This window comes from Patiria miniata, unplaced genomic scaffold (assembly GCF_015706575.1).
Source record: "Patiria miniata isolate m_02_andy unplaced genomic scaffold, ASM1570657v1 HiC_scaffold_7, whole genome shotgun sequence".
Taxonomy (NCBI): domain Eukaryota; kingdom Metazoa; phylum Echinodermata; class Asteroidea; order Valvatida; family Asterinidae; genus Patiria; species Patiria miniata.
In genome coordinates this window covers 2,604,654-2,625,431 of record NW_024037074.1, presented here as the reverse complement: position 1 = coordinate 2,625,431, position 20,778 = coordinate 2,604,654, and the positions used below count along the sequence as shown (strand labels likewise).

The 20,778-nt window shown below is 40.6% G+C and overlaps 3 protein-coding genes across 3 annotated transcripts; all 3 read right to left on the bottom strand.

The window, feature by feature from the left end:
- Positions 1-215: 215 nt before the first annotated feature.
- LOC119718741 (15-hydroxyprostaglandin dehydrogenase [NAD(+)]-like) lies at positions 216-7,635 on the bottom strand. Its single transcript, XM_038188138.1, has 7 exons — positions 7,447-7,635; positions 6,596-6,722; positions 5,956-6,062; positions 5,326-5,422; positions 3,443-3,519; positions 2,330-2,481; positions 216-600 (listed from the first exon to the last, which is right to left on the bottom strand). Exons 1-7 carry the CDS (start codon positions 7,579-7,581, stop codon positions 486-488), a joined length of 810 nt encoding a protein of 269 aa, XP_038044066.1. The 5' UTR covers positions 7,582-7,635; the 3' UTR covers positions 216-485.
- A 3,358-nt stretch (positions 7,636-10,993) lies between these two features.
- On the bottom strand, positions 10,994-14,860 carry LOC119718827 (15-hydroxyprostaglandin dehydrogenase [NAD(+)]-like). Its single transcript, XM_038188246.1, has 7 exons — positions 14,726-14,860; positions 14,321-14,447; positions 13,656-13,762; positions 13,185-13,281; positions 12,844-12,920; positions 12,442-12,593; positions 10,994-11,105 (listed from the first exon to the last, which is right to left on the bottom strand). The coding sequence occupies exons 1-7, from the start codon at positions 14,858-14,860 to the stop codon at positions 10,994-10,996; spliced, it is 807 nt and encodes a 268-aa protein (XP_038044174.1).
- Positions 14,861-18,557: 3,697 nt separating this feature from the next.
- Positions 18,558-20,340, bottom strand: LOC119718826 (15-hydroxyprostaglandin dehydrogenase [NAD(+)]-like). The gene is made up of 4 exons (XM_038188245.1): positions 19,739-20,340; positions 19,331-19,457; positions 19,077-19,183; positions 18,558-18,710 (listed from the first exon to the last, which is right to left on the bottom strand). The coding sequence occupies exons 1-4, from the start codon at positions 19,871-19,873 to the stop codon at positions 18,558-18,560; spliced, it is 522 nt and encodes a 173-aa protein (XP_038044173.1). The 5' UTR covers positions 19,874-20,340.
- Positions 20,341-20,778: the final 438 nt, after the last annotated feature.

Here is a 20,778-nt window from a genome sequence, read left to right as displayed (position 1 = left end):
TAACAGAAATTGACCGATAGTGTATGTACTACACTATCAGTCGATTGTTGTTACATTATCGGTCTTAACCGATAATGTAACAAATATTGACCGATAGTGTAGTAACACTTACTACACTATCGGTCAACTTTTGTTACATTTTCGGTTAGTGATACAGTATCGGTCAATTTTGGCGACATTATCGGTTGGTGATACATTATCCGTTGGTTACTACATTATCAGTTGTAACACACTGCCTGTCCTCATCCTCAGGCCGCTGCCTGTGTTCTATGAGATCAGGTGTCCGGTGTATGGGTTTCGCATAGAGAGCAAAATTAATGTTGCGAGTCGTCGAATTTCGAGGAAGCCTCTAAGTATAAATCCAAACAATACATGTCATTTGCCAACTTAATCAATGTGACACAGAATACATTAATGGTATTAACTTCAAAGGCAGAACTAGCTCTCCAAAACTTTCCTGGTGTCTGCCACCGGATTATCTTTGCCTAATTAGCTGCTGTGCCATCAAAAATTCCCTCTTCCGGCAGGATTACCATAACTTTTCCGCACCAGGACTCATCCAGAACCAGCTGCAAAAAGGCATTCCGGACCGTAGAAATACTGTGAAGCAAAAAAATGGTCATAGGGAGAGAAAAACACGAGTCTTGAACATTCACTAATTACTTTTTTTCACGTGTTCTTTAGATTTCGTGCAGTATAAAAATAATCCCTAAACGTCCACTAAACAAAAATATTTTATAGGCTTTACTAACGAATCACGAGTCGGCCATATCAAATTGAAAGCGAGGTAAAATCTTCACTTTTTGAACTTGCGAATAAAAATGAAAGCAATGAAATAAAATTAATAACAAATAAATACCAGTTTGCTCTGACGAATAATTAAAAATGTGTGACTAAACACACCCTAATGTTTTAAGCAACATTAAAAAGGACGAAAGTGATGCTTGGAATGCATAAATAGTCTGGTACCATCCCATCCAACAATTTGTACTTTATGAAATACATTCAGGGAACTCGATCAAAAATGGCTTCATTGGTATATTGCACAGTACGAAAAATCGTCTTTAAAAAAAGTCTCTGGTTTCTGGTATGCGCGCGCGTCGCCGTAGCCATGCGCGTCGGCAAAATGAAAACGTTTTTTTTCAATGAAAGATGATGTCTCAAAACCGCCAAACTCACTGGTTTGACTGGAATCCTGCTGCTGCACAATTTAAAAGTGTTTTTAGATTGGGTTATGGTCGAGAATAAGCTTTATGGGGCCTCTCTGGACTCCCATATATCTGCACTAAGTTTAGTCGGGCACCATTTGCAGTCATCAGCCAACATTTGAAGCAAAAAATCAGGTAAAAAAAAAAAAAAAGCCGCGTCGCCGCACCACGATTTGGGCAAGCTCCATACCAGAAACCGGAGACTTTTTTTTGGCCTAAACGTCCACCAAGGACTTGTTCACATAGTCTAAGACATACTTAAATTTGTTGCACAGTATGTTAGTGCCAGAAAAAAAAACAACTTACAGAAAAGTCAAATTTATATTTCGAGGTTCGTGTTTCTGAAACAGGTAATAAAAATGAGTGATAAAAGAGATGTTTGTTTAGCCGGTCATTCTACTTCAACCCGATAAGTCACTTTTATTTACTTTTGCAGTTGTACACTTAATGGCATAAACAGGTTTTTGTCGTGTTCCTAAACATGTCACAGACATCCCTCAACATAAATGTGTCTAGATTCAAACGTCAAGAAAGTGGGTATACGGGTATACGGTGTTTAGAAATGTATTTAAACTCTAAAGGCAGTTTGTACAGTGCATAATCACAGAGTCACGTGTCTGGCCTATTAAATACTCAATTAGTCCTTTAAGTTCAGACACACAACTTGATCAGGCTAAACAGAGTTTTTTCTTCTTCAATTTAATTATAAATTACCTTTGCCTGATTATTTCTCAATCCACTCCTTTTTACGCCATTCCATTTGGGTCATTAGATCCAGAACTATAGTCAATTAAGCGTAAGGGAGTAAATTTTACTTGGGCCACACTCACCTTAACATGCTGAATCTCGGTTAAGCATTGAATAGGCATTAAATTTGCATTAAATTTGCATTGAAGCTGGTGGCATTATAGGTGAGAGAGGCCCAAGTAATATGTACACCCTTTCACTTAATAGATGGTATTTTTGGATCTAGATTTGGAACCCAAATGGAATGTGGTAAACAGTAGTGGATTTAGAAGTAGTCAGGCTTTAATTGTAGCAACAAAAAAAATCAAGCAGTTTTAATTATTTGTTTTCTGAATATGGCACTTTTTTGGCACACTCTCTATGGAATTACTTACTCCATTTTGACGTGTTTATCTAGGTCTTTGGCCAGTGTCTTGAGATCGTCCTCCGGGTTTCGCAGCACCATTTGGCTGAAGGAGTGGGTTTCAACGGAGCCAGGGCATAAGATACCAAAAGTGATCCCTTGTCCACTCAAGCGCGGATCAGCCTATTGCGGACAGTAAATGAAGATTGTAAATGAACAGTCGTTTTCCAGAAAACGAGAATACACTAATAAAAAAAGAAAAATCAGTGTTTGGCTTTTTGGATCTAGTGTAGTCTGGGCCCCTGTTACCTCTGTTTTTTTTATATATATATTTAAAGTTGTCATACAAGTTTCATTTAAATTACTTTAAACAATTTTATTTGAGTAGGTTGTTTGCTCCACATAATCATTCTTGGAGGAAAAATACATCAATGAGCGCAACTAGAACTATATAATCATTAATTTCCGATGCAACATGCACGGAAGAGTGAACTCCAAATTTATATGATGACCCATGAATACAAAACTCGGTCGATAAAGATACCACGTGGTTGTATTTTAACAGGTGCTATTGATGTATTAGGTAATGATGACTAAAGAGTTAACTTGGTTGTTGAATGATTTCACGCCGTTGATCGTGGGAGAATCAAAAATTCTGCCAAAAAAGACTCCAAAAGAGAAAATTGTGTTTTCAAACGAATGTAAGATTTGTGACAGCTGTAAACTCTTCGCACACAGCCAGTGGCTTAAATCTGTGGGTAAATCTGGCGAGTTGGGGGCTGGGATGACCAAAATCCAAAAATTGACCGGCAGTGGAAATTCGAACCACATTACACTAATGGACGCTCTTCATGATATAGATGTCTATCAACATGTACACTCGCGCTCACATCAAAACAGCGCATTTAAAAGCTTTTGTACTTTGTTTCTCCACTTTTTAGTGCTTTTCAATACATTTTGGTTGTTGGGATGTTCATAAAATACTTCAAAATCTGCATTTTGTTTTTCCTCATCACGAATAAGTTGGGGGTGATTTATAACCCTCCCCCCCGGATTTACGGTCCTGCGAACAGCTGCGTTTTCTATCTGCCGACAAGTCTTCTTTTTCAGCAGGTTCTTTGTGAGAGAAGAACTTAGAACTTACCATGAGGGATCGTGTCATGCCCTCAACGGCGGCCTTGCCAGCTACGTAGATGGGTATCAGTGGTTGGGGTTTAAAGCCTAAATGTACAAGAATAAAGTACGCCAAAGTAAGCCAAATGCACAGGCTCTGTGAGTAGTCTTTTGTGGACCGTGTAATGAACACCGCCATTTTGGATTCATTTTGGAGGTCACTGACTTCTTGAGTGGTGGCAAACATTCAAATAAACGCGTAACACGTAGCTTACACGTGACAGCAACGCCATATTTGCCTGTCAAAGAGCTCTTGAGACATCACGTGATCTCAAAAAAAAAATAACGGTGTAAATCTAAAATGGCGATATCAGTGAGACGGTCCATGTAAATACCCCATACGAGTGTGCAGTTGTTCAACGAAAAACAAGTGCAAAAAGAAAGAAAGAAAGATCTGCAATGTCACGAGACACCAATCTAAGCAAAGTTCAATGACAAAACAAACTGTGTGTTTAGGGTGGCTATAACCACCTCCCCCCCCCCCAACACATTCAAGTGTGTGACTATACCTTCAATCATGGACCCTATAGGCCCTGGTGTACTCAAATTTTAGAGTTTGAAAGTGTAGTTTCAAAATGCTCCTGTTTTAACCAGAATTAAATTTCCTGGGCTGAAATTCTGACTTAACATCCTTCACATAATATACTTCAATTCGCAACTAATCATCAAACCTTGGATATTATCCATTTCGTGATAACCTTCTGGAAACGTATTCACCTACAGAAATTGCCCTGTGGAGAACTATTCAATCTTTTGGTCCCTATTATGTACATGTCTCCACATACCGTGTATCAGATCAATCTAACAAAGAAACGACTCCACAGGGTTACAAACTCCATTATGTCTGTCCCTCTTTTGTTTATACTGTAATATTTTTTGTAGGAAGACCTTCCACACACCAAAAGTGATTTTTTTTTGTTACTCGGGGACTCCTGTGTACTCTACAGGACGAGTGAAAAGGAAATGAACCTTGATTAATCATTTGTGTTTTTAACTAACCCCAATCAAATTTGATACACCGATGAAGTATGTCTAAAAAAGAACATGTTCTGCCACTCATCTGAAAAAAAATAATGAAATTGATCCATGCTATTAGAAGTAACGCATGTTTTACTTAATTAACCAATATGCATATGGTATGCCATTGGAAGCTATTGAGCTCAGCGAAAATTACAGATTACAGACACATGCAGTCAAATACAAATAGAGATTTTAATCATTATTTTCACTGTCAGGTTTTCCCCTGAAATATTGATGGCGATTTTGGTCTGTTTTCCTTTGCAAGTTTTCGTTTATTCGTGGAGGTGAGACAACTTCCATGTTTCATTGTATTCAATTTGCATTCATCATTCGTAGAACGGTAAATGTTCAGTGGTGGACCACTGGATTTTGTAATCTTCTTTATTAAAATGTACATAAGTTGGGAATAAAGTGCGCAAATATAATGTGAAGTTTTTACAGTTTACAGCAATAAAACATGCACATATTAGTTATGTGAAATGGAGCGAACATCATTATTTAAAAAAAAATTCTAAGTCTGTCACTGTCTTTATGACTCACGTATTGTTAAAAGTCCAGGATTTGAATGTCTATGCGACTATACACAATGGGAAACCCTGGATTCGTCGTTGCTGAGATCCACGTGATTGATAAAAAGGAGCTAAAACTTCTTATACCTGTCTTCCAACATAAAAAAAAAGAAATACTTGAATTTGTGAGAGGTCTTTCTGGGTTAGAGGCTATAACGATGCCAACTAGGCTTTATCGTGTGTTGTGCACAAATGGACTGGGTGAGCGTGGTATGGGTCGAGTCGGGATGAAGTTGTTAGCAGAGGGTGTTTTATAATAACTGACCACTTATGGACGAGATGTTGATGATCTTGCCTCCTCTGCCGCCCTCTGCTGGGCTCATGTACTTAATAGCGGTGTAAGTTCCATAAGCCACTCCGTTCTGCATGCAAAGCAGGGGTTAAGAGTAATTCTCAATCAGTTGTCATTGTCACCGTTAGTGTGTCACAAAGCAATGGCTCTCTCAAATATTTCAACAGTTGGGAAATTAATCTTATCACAGGGGTAAATATCAGTCAACGATTTCTTCAATTGCTAGGGTTTTTTGTTAACTACTGTGAAAGTAGTTTACCGATACGTTTATAGCTCTAATTTATAAACGGTTGGTATCAACTAACGCGCATTTGATGGGAAGCATTTGCATGTCGTTTGTGATTGAACTTATTCAGATTTAAAGAGAGCATTCACACAAATTGCATTAAGGAAGTTCACATGACAAATCTGCCAGTACATGCTTTAACCTCATTAAGCCAAAATGGTTTCTTTGACGACACAATATGGTGGACAACATCACGAGGTATTATTAACAATGCGACCTAAGGTTTTAACTCAATATTTTTCCCCTTTTGTGGGATAAAGATGGGAGGGGGATGAAGCAATGATAATCTCGTTGACCTCAAGAATCGGCGTACTCACAAAATTCACGCCCATGCTTAGTTCGATGTCTTTCTCGTTGCAAATTCCCGCGTTGTTTACCACGAGAGTTATGGCGCCAAATTTCTCTTTTGTCACTGCAAACACGGCTGCGATAATTGTCAAAATCGGTTGGGGTTAGGGTTGAAACGTATAATCATTATGTACAGGTATATAAACCACATCCCCAACAGATTTATATTTTTATTTATTATATTTCTTTACCCAGGGTATGCCCTAACAGTTCAAAACTGGTTTCCATTGGGGCCCAGCATTAAATAAAGTTAAGCAAAGTAAAATTCATAAGAAACAAGTGCATTGTTTAAACGGACTGCAAACACTGATGTACAAGGTAAGCATTGCTGATAAAGCGATTGACGAAAACCCCACAAAACCCTTTTGGGGGAAAAAGGGGGAAATTCCCAAGTTTATAGTGTTAGATGATTTCTTGTTTCACGAACATGTGAATGTTGCGTGAAAAGATACGTCATGTACTATGGGGATGGAGCCATTTTTATTAGATTTTTGAACAAATTTAACCTGAGATCCCTGACTTCGACCCCTCATCAGTCACAAATCCTGCATCCGTCACTTTCAGGCAAACACTCATACTTCAACTTGTTACACTCATCAAAACACTAACCTTCGACCTCTGCAGCCGACGTAACGTCACACTTGACGAAGATGACCCGACCTCCCCCGAAGCGGTCCGACAATTCCTGAGCCGTTTTCATCCCGCCCGGTTCGTTTATGTCAGCGATAATCACACCCTGCAAGTCAACCAAGAAAGTGCTGTATACTGTATATAAGCGGCCAAATACCATCACGGACACTATCGACGAACACCTTGAACGAGGCTACATTCAACTACATGTGTATAAATAGGCCTTCACCGTTATACAGTTGTTTCAATTTAAAGAAAATAATACGAAGCGCAAATAACCCTTATGCACAATGTTATAATGTCCCACATCTGTTTGAAGCTGAGTAACTCATAAACCGGAGATGGGTGAGAGCCATGCCGAATCTGAATTGCTGCCATTTAGAATTATTTCTGATTCATAGTCGGCAGTCTTACCACTTGACCTCGAACACTTTCGCACTTAAGTCTAACATAACTATAAAGTTTCATTTGACCTAAAAGAGACTAACATTTGACAATCTTAAAAATCCACTATGGGAGTTGAACCTGGAACCTTTAGATTCGGAGTCAGCAGTCTGTACCACTTGATCGCTAACACTTTCGCACTTTAGTCTGGTTTCGAACTGAACTATAAGGTTTCAATTTACCTAAAGAAACTAACATTTGACAATCTAAAAATAACACTGTGGGAGTGGAACCTGCAACCTTCCGACTCAGATTAAGCAGTCTGTGCCACTTGTCCACTAACAATTTGACACTATATTCTGGTTTCTAAAAGAAATTCCCCCTCGTCCGCTTAGCCCTCCCCTTCACCAAACCTATAATACCCCCACTTCCATCGTCGTTTTTACCTTAGCTCCCTTGTCCAGCAAGCCCTCCGCGAAACATTTGCCGAGTCCCTGGGCGGCCCCCGTGACGATAGCGACCGTGTCTGGCGGCAGTTTGGCCCGGGCGACATCGAACGAGGTGGTGCTTGGCGAAGACATGATGTACGCGAACGGGCTGTGTGCTTCTATGCACTGTTGCAGTCATTTTGACGATCCAACACCAATTCCAAATGCCCAATGTAGTCGACGTTGACAATACAACAGAAGAGAAGGGATGAATAAAAGCCTTCAAATTACTATTTGCAGACATTTCTTTCTACTCGTCACCGTGAAAGTCTTTAACCCAACAGACACATTTGGAAATGTATGCGTGTCTGACGGTACGAAAAAAAGCATCACGACAAATGTACTACACATGAAGCGTTTATCTCCAAAACACTAACGCGACATAGCCATTTGAAAATGGTGAACAATTTGCACGGATAAGAAACTGTAAAGAATCAAAACTGTATTAAAGCTGCTTTTTAAACTTCATTTTTTTGCCTCATTGTATTCTTAAGTTGTGTTTAATTACATAACAGCGGTTGAAATTGCTTGTGGGCAGCCAGGAGAGAGAGTGGTATTCTAAAAAGGAACAAAATGGCGTGTATCGCGTTTTGGAAATAAAGTCTTCACATCTTCCGACACATTTTAACAATTTAATCTGAACAAAAAGAAGTCGCACCAAACATAGTCATCTGATCTTCCAAAAGGGAATGTACACAACTTATGCTGTTTATCTAAATTTGCATGCACTTTGTTTCAAAACTATTCAGAATTTATTCGGAGTTCTTTAAGGTCGCAGCTCTCCATACAAACCTGGTGAAGATGAAGAGTAGAATCCGGTGAGTAATAGCATACCAGTTTTCGCACGTACCAGCCGCCCAAACAGGGAGTAGGGAGGGGCTAATTTCTTGTGGATGAATGACGTATTTCTTCGAGCTCTCATTGGACAGAATTTGTTTGATAACACGGGCCAAGCTTTCCGCCTGCGCATGACACGACCGTGCGCGCAGAATATAGCTGCCCACAATGCCTTGCGTGCCCATGCTTCCTTCATAACATTTTGATTAGCCCTTCCCGGCGGCGAATCTTTTTCCCAAATGACATCTGTTTCCCATCTTCTGATTGATCCATTACATGCATTTCTGATGCCTTGTTCTCCACAACACAAACCAAAGAGATATTTACGTCTTGTGAGAAATGTTTTGTTTTGAAACTGTTTTGTTTACTTGTTATCAAATTCGACCCACGTACGTACGGACGTACATGTGGCATAGCCTTGCAATGCATGGATTTTCCAATCAATCCAGTACCAAACAGATATGCTGTCGATGTGACGAAGAAATGAATTTTAATATTATCACCAGACTATTTGCGCCCAGAACACATTGCCTACAGGGAGCCTTATTTGCATACGTATCCACAATTGTTGGATATGCAAACACTTCAATACCCGGGTGAGAGAGCAAGACAGAGTGGTGTGAGCGTACTGCTCGACACCCTGGGAACGAGGTTGACAATGACCTTTATGACTCGCATGATTACATCTTTAATGGGGTCCAAATTTCACACTATGTACTTACTTACATATATTGGTGGCGCTGGCGACAATATGCAATGCCGGATCCGGCTATAGTCCGGGCGGCGAATTTTTCTCTTCCAAACGACATCCGCATACATGGTTGTGTAGCGCCCTCTACGATGCTTTTATGATACGCACGCAGGTATATAATTATTTGTTTTCCCATATATAATTATTTGTTTTGTGACAGCTCAGTCGATAGAAGGTAGGGCGGGGGGTACGAGCGAACTGTGCCCATCTAAAAATATTGATGCCAGAGGGCGTCAAACTCAACAAACGGAAAAGCACAGTTATGTGCTTTTATTTTATTGTTAGGCCTATTTGCATTGCGTTGCGTCGCGTTCGTTGCGTTGCGTTGCCTTGCATTGCCTTGCCTTGCCTTGCGTTGCATTGCCTTGCGTTGTCTTGCCTTGCTTTGCCTTGCGTTGCGTTGCGTTGCCTTGCCTTGCCTTGCGTTGCCTTGCGTTGCCTTGCATTGCCTTGCCATATTTTCAATGGGGAGCGCCACTAAAATCCTAAAATCATTCACACTATATTAACTAATGCACCCTCGTCACGGCTATTTCTTCTTTAGGGGGAGACCGTTCGCATGTACATCACAATCCTTCTTTTTGCTAATGCAATTTTTTTTTACGGAATTTATTTTTTTTGGGGGGGGGGGGCTTGACCAAATTTTGTGGGGGGGGGGGGGCTACAGCCCCCCCCCCCCCCCGCCCTAGCCCCCCGTAGAACCGCGCCTGCATCAGTTGACATAATAGGCGCACTATTCCATGCGGACAGTACTGAAACAAAGCTGATACTTAGTGATGCTGTGCTGGCAAACTTGCCGCGTACATGATTTTTCGAACAATTTCTATATGACGACATCTGTTTACATGCAGATACAACTGTCATTTGTTAAGAAATTGTACCTTGGCTTTTTTGGGGGTTCGGGGGGGGGGGGGGTTCGGTGGGGGGGGGGGGGGGTCAGGGGTTCATAGCGTGACCCATCACCCCGCCCCTACTTACACACACGGGCCTGACAACTAAAACGAAGTCTTCAAAATAACCCCTGTTTCAAACCGTGCCGCATATATGTTTTACAAAAATATCAAGTTAGCAGATTTTACATTTGAATAATCGACAAAATATCCGCCAATGGCCATATAAGGACCAGAATAAGTTAACTTACAGATCATTATTTGTAGAGGGCTTGGAACAAAGGATTATTATGCTTGTACAAGTTTTTTTTCTAACGTGAATGACAGCCATTAACAAGAAAGCTGAAAAGCTTTCAACAACATCAACTATACTGGTGGTTCAATCGAGAAAATACTGGGCCAATGGGCGTCGCCATGATTTTTCTCGGTAGGGAAGCACATTTTCCCGTCAAATCCTTGTACTTTCTCTAGCATATTCTCAATTCACACTTTTTTTCGAGGGTAGGCTGGGGGACAATTGCCCACCTCACCCCATTGCCCTATTTTGCCCTCAATACACATCTTAAGACGACCATTTTGTTATATGTGTATTAAAATAACAGCAAATATGACTTCACACCTCTTCTTTTCTCTCATTTTTTTATTTGGGGGGGGGGGGGGCTTTCGGGGGAGGGGCGCAAATTCCTCGGGAATTGGGGACCCTATTGTTCTCTATTGTTCAACGCCCCCTATTGAATGCAGAGACAAATTCCCTCCCTTCACATACACCCAGTCGTGACATTTAAAGCGAACTCGTCAAAATAAACGCCTGTCATTATTGTTACAGATACAAACACAGATACAGATTTACGAGATTTTTAATGAATGAGATAAAACAAAATGAGAATTGTAAACTTTCAAGTTAACATCATACAAAGGGGGAAAAAAATTAAAAACAAAATTCCAGTTAATGTCCCTGTATACAAATGACTTTTTGCCATTTAATTGCAGCAGCAAACCTTTTGAAGAAAATGTCAGACAGAGTTCGTTACTGAGCTAATGGATCGAATATGCCTTCCAACTTCATGACGGCCATGACTTTCCCGCACCAGGAGTCATCAAGGACCAGCCGCAGAAAGGCATCACGAACCACGGGGATCCTGTGAAATGAGGTTTTCAGAAAAACAAATCACTGTAAGGCAAAAAAAAAAAAATACTCTGTCTCTGGTCAGCGCGCGCGTCAATTTTAATCATGCGCGTCAACCTTTTTTTTCCTTCAAATTAACACGGAAGCTACAACAGCGCCCTCTATTGCCGCACCTCTTCAAATTTTTGTACCAAAGAGCATCAAGGAATGGGAAAATTGCACCAAGGCAAATGATAAAGGGCACCAAGGCAAATTATGGAGGACACAAATATATATAATGAGGACACAAAAAGAGCAAAATAGTACCCACCTTGTCTGTACAATTCAAGCTTGAAAAAAAAGGCCACCAAAAAGAAAAAAAAACGCATCGTCGCATCAATTCCGGAACTTCGGTCTGACCAGAGACCGATTATTAATTTTTTGGGGGCCTAAAGGGTCCATGAAATGATTGTCTTTTCTAAGTCACATTTTGTGCAACTTTATACTCCTCTTTAATGTATGACAAGTATTTGACATCCTTTTTTTTCTTTAATCAATTTCATTGCAATGTTTACTTCTTTAAACATTTATTTCAAAACCTTTCCATGCTTTTCAGGGCATCTGAGGGCGCTGTTACTGTGATGTCATTTCAGGAAGGCACTTTGCAGTTTAGGTGTTTTTCTGTTCAAATTCTGAAACCAGAGATTTGCTTATTGAAAAGGTTAGAACCGTTTGCTCATTGGCTTACTGTCGTATGCTGACACAACAACGGGTCGCAAAAAAGAAGACAATTTATGACAGCAAAGCATGCATCCCAAATTCTGGCAACTTTTGATACTGTGAGTGTAACATTGAGGTTTCTGCCTGAAATGACATCACACTTTTGCTCATGAGTATAGAAATTTGCATTATCATCAAAACCAAAAAAGGCAGCACCAAAATATCCCTAAAAATGGCAAAACGAAAGTTGAAATTAAAGTGGGACACAAAATGTGCATTTTCAAGTATTGTATTTTTACAATGGTGGCCCCCACCCTTGAAAAATCATTCCCAACCATAAAAACCCGAAACACGATTTCCTCGATAGCACTCTTCTTTCCAAAAATCAGTCAATCAATCAATTAATTATTGACTGACCTTTGGAAATCGCCTACGTTGTCTTGATTACTTCTAAAGTGACAGCATTCCAGACGGCGTTTAAATACCAGTACGATCTTTAACGTTGCAAGTAAGCCTTTTTATAATAATTTGGTAGGATAATAATTTGGAAAAATCCCCAAATGAGCTTCGAACCGATAAGTAAGTTACACCGAAAAAAAACCACACCAGAACACAGGTGTCAAATTAAGCTCATTGTCAATCCGACTTACTCCATCATGCCGTATTCTTCCTCGTACTTTTCCAAGTATTTCTCGTCTTCCTCCTGTTGTCGCAGCACCCACTTGTCGTAGATCCTAGTTTCCACAAACCCTGGGCACAACGCACTAAAAGTTATCCCTTTTTCCTTCAAACGTGGATCGGCCTGATGAAGTGAGGAATTGAGAGTGATTATCAACAAAGTTTCGACGCAATCGCAATGCAAGCGATCGTGCAAAATACACCACAATGAGTACATAAACATGAACACATGAAAAGACGATCGCGTCAAACGGTATTAGCAAATGTTCACTGACCAAACTTGAAATTAAATGATGAAAGACGGAAATGGATTTTGCAAATTCAATCCCCAAAAAAAATGTTTTTAAAAAGCCGGGAAAACATAATGAACTTACCATAAGGGATCTCGTCAGGCCCAAAACAGCAAATTTCGTAGCCACGTAGATTTGTAAGATTTCGTTGGGAAACAAGCCTAAATGGTTTCAAAAATAAAGGACGACAACTTTTAGAGGCAGGACATGTTTAATGTTTCTTGTGGATATTTATTGTCATAGCCAAAATGGTGCGGTTGAGGGCGTGGCGTGGGAGGCGTCGTTCTATATTAAGTCTGGTTCCCTAACCAGACTTGCCCTAACGTCCCTTATAAGATCGTATAGGTCAGATAACCGTCACATCTTTTGTCACGAACAGACAAAATCTTTTGGTCTGGGAACCGGACCATGCAATAATCACAAACCTGCAACGGATGCGATGTTGATGATTTTGCCTCCTTTACCGCCCTCTGCCGGGCTCATGTACTTAATGGCGGTGTAGGTCCCATACGCAACCCCGGTCTATGAAAAAAAACAATAAACAAACAAACAACACACAAATGCAAAATAAAATACAACAAGTGCAATGGTCGGCCGACCATCATTTGAAAAAAAAACCTAGCTTTTTTTTCCATATTTTGTTTGCAATCAGTTATCCCTCAAAGGGTCCAAGCCGGGTTGCCTGGTTCCCCGACCTTACAATTCACCGACAGCTATGAATTGCTCCTTTTCATCTGATGTAGGTCAGGAAACTAGACAAGAACATGATTTTTTCCCTTGATATTTTGCTAGCATCGCTGCACACAAAACTTTAAACAGCTCGAGGTTCGTGTTGTCGGCCAATTCCAAGTTAGATACATCATAATTAGCATTAATGTTCTACTTGTAATACTTACAACATTTACGTTGATTGTCAGTGCCATGTCTTTCTCGTTGACAATTCCTGCGTTGTTTACCATCAAGTTAATGGCGCCGTATTTCTCCTTTGTCTTTGCAAACGCGGCTGCATGGAAAAAGTAAAAGGAACAGCGGTTGGAGATTCGCTAATAGCAAGAATGAAAACTATAGAACAGGTTAATACACCCTGCGCAGTGTTTACAAAAAAAACTTTACAACAACTCGTCAACTGCTGCCCTCTGGGCAGCAGGTACTTTCCCGCACTACGCAAGACCCTATTCATAGCAATACAACAAAAAGCCACGTGCCAGACAGTGTCCAGACAGTTGCCAGACAGTGCGCTGGAAAGATAATTGACTGGCGGCTGTGGTATGCAGTTGTATGCAGTTATGAAGGGAGATGGCTGTGTCAAGTTACAGGTCTTTGTTGATGTTTCAATGAGACTTGGCAGGAGGCCTGGTCAAAAGTTTGTTGACACGGCCTGGGTGAAGCCCTGGCTGCAAAGTTAATTGAACCAGGTTATTTGGCAAGGGTCGAATGAGGATTACCTGGGGCCCAAAGGGAAACAGGTCACTCTGCGCAGGGTTAATACAACTCCCGAATCAATTTTCAACTAAAAATCGAGTGTGTTTGTCCTGGACGTCGTCACTACATCGACACTGACCTTCGACCTCCGAAGCCGACGTGACGTCGCACTTGACGAAGATGACCCGACCTCCACCAAACTGATCCGAAAATTCCCGAACCGTTTTCAACCCCAGTGGCTCGTTCACGTCCGCAATGCACACACCCTTCAAATCAATAACAGTTGAAATATATCAATAAGCTCTGTTCGTCAAATAAAATTTAAAAAAAAAGTATTCCTAACGTAGCTTTCCAAATTTACAATTAAATGTTCCATTACTTTTCGTTAAAAGAAAAGCTTTTCGAAAAACAAAATTAGTAGAACATTGTTGAAGTCAAAAGTCTTTCCCAACTTTGCCTGCACTCCCCCTTTCCCATTCCCAAACCAACGATGATATCGATAATATCTTGTGATTTAATAATTTCTTGACCTACTCATCTTTACCTTTGCACCCTTTTCCAGCAATCCCTCCGCGAAGCTTTTGCCTAGTCCCTCGGCAGCTCCCGTGACGATAGCGACAGTGTCTGGCGGCAGTTGGGCCCGGCCGATATCGAACGTGTCGGTGCTTGGAGATGACATGGTTTAATTCAAACCGTACTGGATCTGGACGATTTGACACGAATGTCGACACCAATTCCGAGCAATTTGTGTGCCAAGTTTAGGCCGTGTGTTTAGGTCCAATCATGGCACTGGTAACAAAGTACGCAAAGTAGTACAAACAAGACATTCATCACTTTGGTAACTAAGTGCTTGGTAAGTCCTGGAGGTCAAAGGAATTGTGAACAAACGTTTAATCATTAACTACTTTGGGGGGATTGCAGACCTAATATCAGATCGTATACATGTATAATCCAAGTGACAGATGGTAAATCAAACAGAACAGAGGGCGCTGTTCAGCAACAGACGCTTCCAGGCACGAACACGAACGAGGCCAACTTCGATGGAGACACCATTGTGATTGAACGATTTGTACGTACGAATTAAGCAACTGCGAAGTGACGGATTGTCTGAACAATAGCAATCCCATTGTTTTTTTCCATTGAAGGGGGCAAGCTACGCGTGATAGAATTAATGGCGTGGCCATACGGAGCTATCACTGTGCACTCGCAGAGGCCCTCTTTAATGGCGAAAGCCATTGAGCAGCTACTGTTCAGATACTTGTTCAGATACTCCGTCATGGTTATGGTGCTTTGTTCAAAAGCTGGTACATGTATATATGCTTTCTACATTGAGGGGGTCCTCCATTAATGCACATAATGATAGCGTACATACAATGGTTGTAAAATGTGTATGGTCGATATCGAGAGAAGTACGACATCCATCACTTTGGACACCATTTTGGGTCCAAGTCAGCTCGAATTTCGCCCACAAATTTCTCTCTACGATAAATAGAATTCCAGAATCTCATGACAGAGTGTTATCCAAAAACGAGGCATTCATAAAGGCTGTTTAATCCAAGTTGGTTTAGGAAAATTGAATTAAGAACAGAAGTCTGAGTGAACCATATAAACACGATTCGCACTCATCGTCCCGTGACGTGCATGCACTTATACTTTTGGTTTCTTACTCTAATAATTCCAATGGAAATAAAGCATGTCGCAGCTCCATTATCATCTATCATTGTCGACAATGTCGGTGCTTTCGCCTTTTTTCAAAGACCGTTAAAATTGTCAACAAGATATTTCCATAGATTAAATTGATAGGCCTACAGAGAAATACATTTGTAAAAGTTATAAGATTTTTCTGTGAGTCCATTATTTGCTTTAATAAAAATTAGAAATCGAAGTCTTAAAAAAAAGATCGTCCATCTTAAAGACCGCCGCAAACGAGAGTTACGTGCATCTAGACAAGGTAATACAATCCGTCATTTTGTACAAGAGCTCATAACAGTCGTTCATCCTTGTGTGTAGACTCCGTACGTGCAGACACTGGTAGAATATGACACAAACCAGGTGGGCGAAGCTTAGTGCCGAACCGGAGAAGTCCATTTTGCTTTCTCACAATTCAAATGTGTGAATAACAGATGTCTCAAAAATGTCTAATAAGTAGATAATCCAGTCAATGTCCCTACAAATGATCCTGTGCAATTAATAATTGCAGCAGCAAACCTTTTGAAGGCAATAAAGTTTTAGAAACAGTTCTTTACTGAGCTAATGGATCGAATATGCCTTCCAACTTCATGACGGCCATGACTTTCCCGCACCAGGAATCATCAAGGACCAGCCGCAGAAAGGCATCACGAACCACGGGGATCCTGTGAAACAAGAGGTTTTCAGAAAAACAAATCACTGTAAGGCAAAAAAAATAAAAAATACTCGGTCTCTGGTCAGCGCGCGCGTCGATTTTAATCATGCGCGTCAACCTTATTTTTTCCTTCAAATTAACACGGAAGCTACAACAGCGCCCTCTATTGCCGCACCTCCTCAAATTTTTGTACCAAGGAGCATCAAGGAATGGGAAAATTGCACCAAGGCAAATGATAAAGGGCACCAAGGAAAATTATGGAGGACACCAATGTATAATGAGGACACAAAAAAGCAAAATAGTACCCACCTTGTCTGTACAATTCAAGCTTGAAAAAAAAGGCCACCAAAAAGAAAAAAAGACGCATCGCCGCATCAATTCCGGAACTTCGGTCTGACCAGAGACCGATTATTAATTTTTTTTGGGGGGGGGCCTAAAGGGTCCATGAAATGATTGTCTTTTCTAAGTTCACATTTTGTGCAACTTTATACTCCTCTTTAATGTATGACAAGTATTTGACATCCTTTTTTTTCATTAATCAATTTCATTGCAATGTTTACTTCTTTAAACATTTATTTCAAAACCTTTCCATGCTTTTCAGGGCATCTGATGGCGCTGTTACTGTGATGTCATTTCAGGAAGGCACTTTTCAGTTTAGGTGTTTTACTGTTCAAATTCTGAAACCAGAAATTTGCTTATTGAAAAGGTTAGAACCGTTTGCTCATTGGCTTACTGTCGTATGCTGACAAAACAACGAATCGCAAAAGAGAAGACAATTTATGACAGCAAGCATGCATCCCAAAATCTGGCAACTTTTGATACTGTGAGTGTATGTAACATTGAGGTTTCTGCCTGAAATGACATCACACTTTTGCTCATGAGTATAGACATTTGCATTATCGTCAAAACCAAAAAAGGCAGCACCAAAATATCCCTAAAGATGGCAAAACGAAAATTGAAATTAGAGTTGGACACAAAATGTGCATTTTCAAGTATTGTATTTTTACAATGGTGGCCCCCACCCTTGAAAAATCATTCCCAACCATAAAAACACGATTTCCTCGATAGCATTCTTCATTCCAAAAATCAGTCAATCAATGACTGACCTCTGGAAATCGCCTACGTTGTCTTGATTACTTCTAAAGTGACAGCATTCCAGACAAGATATTTTCTAAGGGTGTTTAAATACCAGTACGATCTTTAACGTTGCAAGTAAGCCTTGATAATAATTTGGTAGGATAATAATTTGGACAAATCCCCAAATGAGCTTCGAACCGATAAGTAAGTTACACCGAAAAAAAACCACACCAGAACACAGGTGTCAAATTAAGCTCATTGTCAATCCGACTTACTCCATCCTGCCGTATTCTTCCTCGTACTTTTCCAAGCTTTTCTCGTCTTCTTCCTGTTGTCGCAGCACCCTCTTGTCGTAGATCCTAGTTTCCACAAACCCTGGGCACAACGCACTAAAAGTTATCCCTTTTTCCTTCAAACGTGGATCGGCCTGATGAAATTAGGAATAAAGAGTGATTATCAACAAAGTTTCGACGCAATCGCAATGCAAGCGATCGTACAAAATAAACACCACAATGAGTACATTAACATGAACACATAAAAAGAGGATCGCGTAAAACTGTATCAGCAAATGTTCACTGACCAAACTTGCAATTAAATGATGAAAGACGGAAAGTGATTTTGCAAATTCAATTTCCAAAAAAATGTTTTTAAAAAGCCGGGAAAACATAATGAACTTACCATAAGGGATCTCGTCAGGCCCAAAACAGCGAATTTCGTAGCCACGTAGATTTGTAAGATTTCGTTGGGAAACAAGCCTAATGGTTTCAAAAATAAAGGACGACAACTTTTAGATCGAGGCAGGGCATGTTTAATGTTTGTTGTGGATATTTATTGTCATAACCAAAATGGTGCGGTCGAGGGAGGCGTCGTTCTATACTAAGTCTGATTCCCTAACCAGACTTGTCCTAACGTCCCTTATAAGATCGTATAGGTCAGATAACCGTCACATCTTTTGTCACGAACAGACAAAATCTTTTGGTCTGGGAACCGGACCATGAAATAATAACAAACCTGCAACGGATGCAATGTTGATGATTTTGCCTCCTTTACCGCCCTCTGCCGGGCTCATGTACTTAATGGCGGTGTAGGTCCCATACGCAACCCCGGTCTATGAAAAGCAAAACAATAAACGAACAAACAACACACAAATACAAACAAAACACTACAAGTGCAATGGTCGGCCGACCATCATTTGAAAAACAAACCTAGCTTTTTTTTCCATATTTTGTTTGCAATCAGTTATCCTTCAACGGGTGCAAGCCGGGTTGCCTGGTTCCCCGACCTTACAATTCACCAACAGCTATGAATTGCTCCGTTTCATCTGAATGTAGGTCAGGGAACAAGACAAGAACATGATTTTTTTCCCTTGATATTTTGCCAGCATCTATGCACACAAAACTTTAAACGGCTCGAGGGTCGTGTTGTCGGCCAATTGCGAGTTAGATAAATCATAATTGACCTTAATAATACTTACAACATTTACGTTGATTGTCAGTGCCATGTCTTTCTCGTTGACAATTCCTGCATTGTTTACCATCAAGTTAATGGCGCCGTATTTCTCCTTTGTCTTGGCAAACACGGCTGCATGAAAGTAAAAGGAACATCGGTTGGAGATTCGCTAATAGCAAGAATGAGACCTGTAGAACAGGTTAATACAACTTTCGAATCAATTTTCAACTAAAAATCGAGTGTGATTGTCCTAGACGTCGTCACTACATCGACACTGACCTTCGACCTCCGAAGCCGACGTGACGTCACACTTGACGAAGATGACCCGACCTCCACCAAAATGATCCGAAAATTCCTGAACCGTTTTCAACCCCAGTGGCTCGTTCACGTCCGCAATGCATACACCCTTCAAATCAATAACAGTTGAAATATATCAATAAGCTCTGTTCGTCAAATAAAATTTCAAAAAAAGTAATCCTAACGTAGCTTTTGAAATTAACAATTAAATGGTCCATTACTTTTCGTAAAAAAAAAAAAAAATTTCAAAAAAACAAAATTAGTAGAACAATTGTTGAAGTCAAAAGTCTTTCCCAACTTTGCCTGCACTCCCCCTTTCCCATTCCCAAACCAACGATGATATCGAAAATATCTTGTGATTCAATTATTTCTTGACCTACTCATCTTTACCTTTGCACCCTTTTCCAGCAATCCCTCCGCGAAGCTTTTTCCCAGTCCCTCGGCGGCCCCCGTGACGATAGCGACTGTGTCTGGCGGCAGTTGGGCCCGGCCGATATCGAACGTGTCGGTGCTTGACGATGACATGGTTTAATCCAAACCGTACTGGATCTGGACGATTTGACACGAATGTCGACAACAATTCCGAGCAATTTGTGTGCCAAGTTTAGGCCGTGTGTGCCACTTAATAATTTATGGTAAGATGACAATAGACAAAACTATCTTTACACGAAATTATTCGACTGTTTTTGTGATTACCGTGACTTCAACCACCGAAAATCTGAAAGGTGAATGTTTTGAGTGCAACAGATCGCAAGGGGTGGTAGTATGGTGCCTTAATACTGCTACACTTAGCAAGTCTTCTTCTTTTTCCCCCATCATTTTTGGTCCAATCATGGCACTGGTAGCAAAGTACGCAAAGTAGTACAAACAAAACAGTCACCACTTTGGTAACTGAGTGCTTGGTAAGTCCTGGAGGTCAAAGGAATTGTGAACACACGTTTAATCATTAACCACTTTGGGGGATTGCAGACCTGATGTCAGATCGTTTACATGTATAATCCAAGTGACAGATGGTAAATCAAACAGAACAGAGGGCGCTGTTCAGCAACAGACGCATCCAGGCACGAAAACGAACCAGGCCAACTTCGATGGAGACACCATTGCGATTGAACGATTTGTACTTACGAATTACGAAGTGCCGGATTGTCTGAACAACAGCAATACCATTGCTTTTTTTCCATTGAAGGGGGCATGCTACGTGATAGAATTAATGGCGTGGACGTGGCCATACGGAGCTATCACTGTGCACTCGCAGAGGCCCTCTTTGATGGCGAAAGCCATTGAGCAGCTACTGTTCAGATACTTGTTCAGATACTCCGTCATGCTATTGGTGCTTTGTTCAAAAGCTGGTGCATGTATATGCTTTCTACATCGAGGGGGTCCTCCATTAATGCACATAATGATAGCGTACAATGGTTGTTTGTGTATGG

Coding starts and splice junctions, on each gene's coding strand:
- LOC119718827 (XM_038188246.1), bottom strand. CDS start 14,860: ATGTCATCTCCAAGCACCGACACGTTCGATATCGGCCGGGCCCAACTG. Junction 14,448..14,725: donor TGCTGGAAAAGGGTGCAAAG/GTAAAGATGAGT, acceptor ATTGATTTGAAG/GGTGTGTGCATTGCGGACGT. Junction 12,921..13,184: donor CAACATCGCATCCGTTGCAG/GTTTGTGATTAT, acceptor GAAACCATTTAG/GCTTGTTTCCCAACGAAATC.
- LOC119718826 (XM_038188245.1), bottom strand. CDS start 19,873: ATGTCATCGTCAAGCACCGACACGTTCGATATCGGCCGGGCCCAACTG. Junction 19,184..19,330: donor GTCGGCTTCGGAGGTCGAAG/GTCAGTGTCGAT, acceptor ACTTTCATGCAG/CCGTGTTTGCCAAGACAAAG. Junction 18,711..19,076: donor TGACAATCAACGTAAATGTT/GTAAGTATTATT, acceptor TGCTTTTCATAG/ACCGGGGTTGCGTATGGGAC.
- LOC119718741 (XM_038188138.1), bottom strand. CDS start 7,581: ATGTCTTCGCCAAGCACCACCTCGTTCGATGTCGCCCGGGCCAAACTG. Junction 3,520..5,325: donor CAACATCTCGTCCATAAGTG/GTCAGTTATTAT, acceptor TTGTACATTTAG/GCTTTAAACCCCAACCACTG. Junction 2,482..3,442: donor GCATGACACGATCCCTCATG/GTAAGTTCTAAG, acceptor TGTCCGCAATAG/GCTGATCCGCGCTTGAGTGG.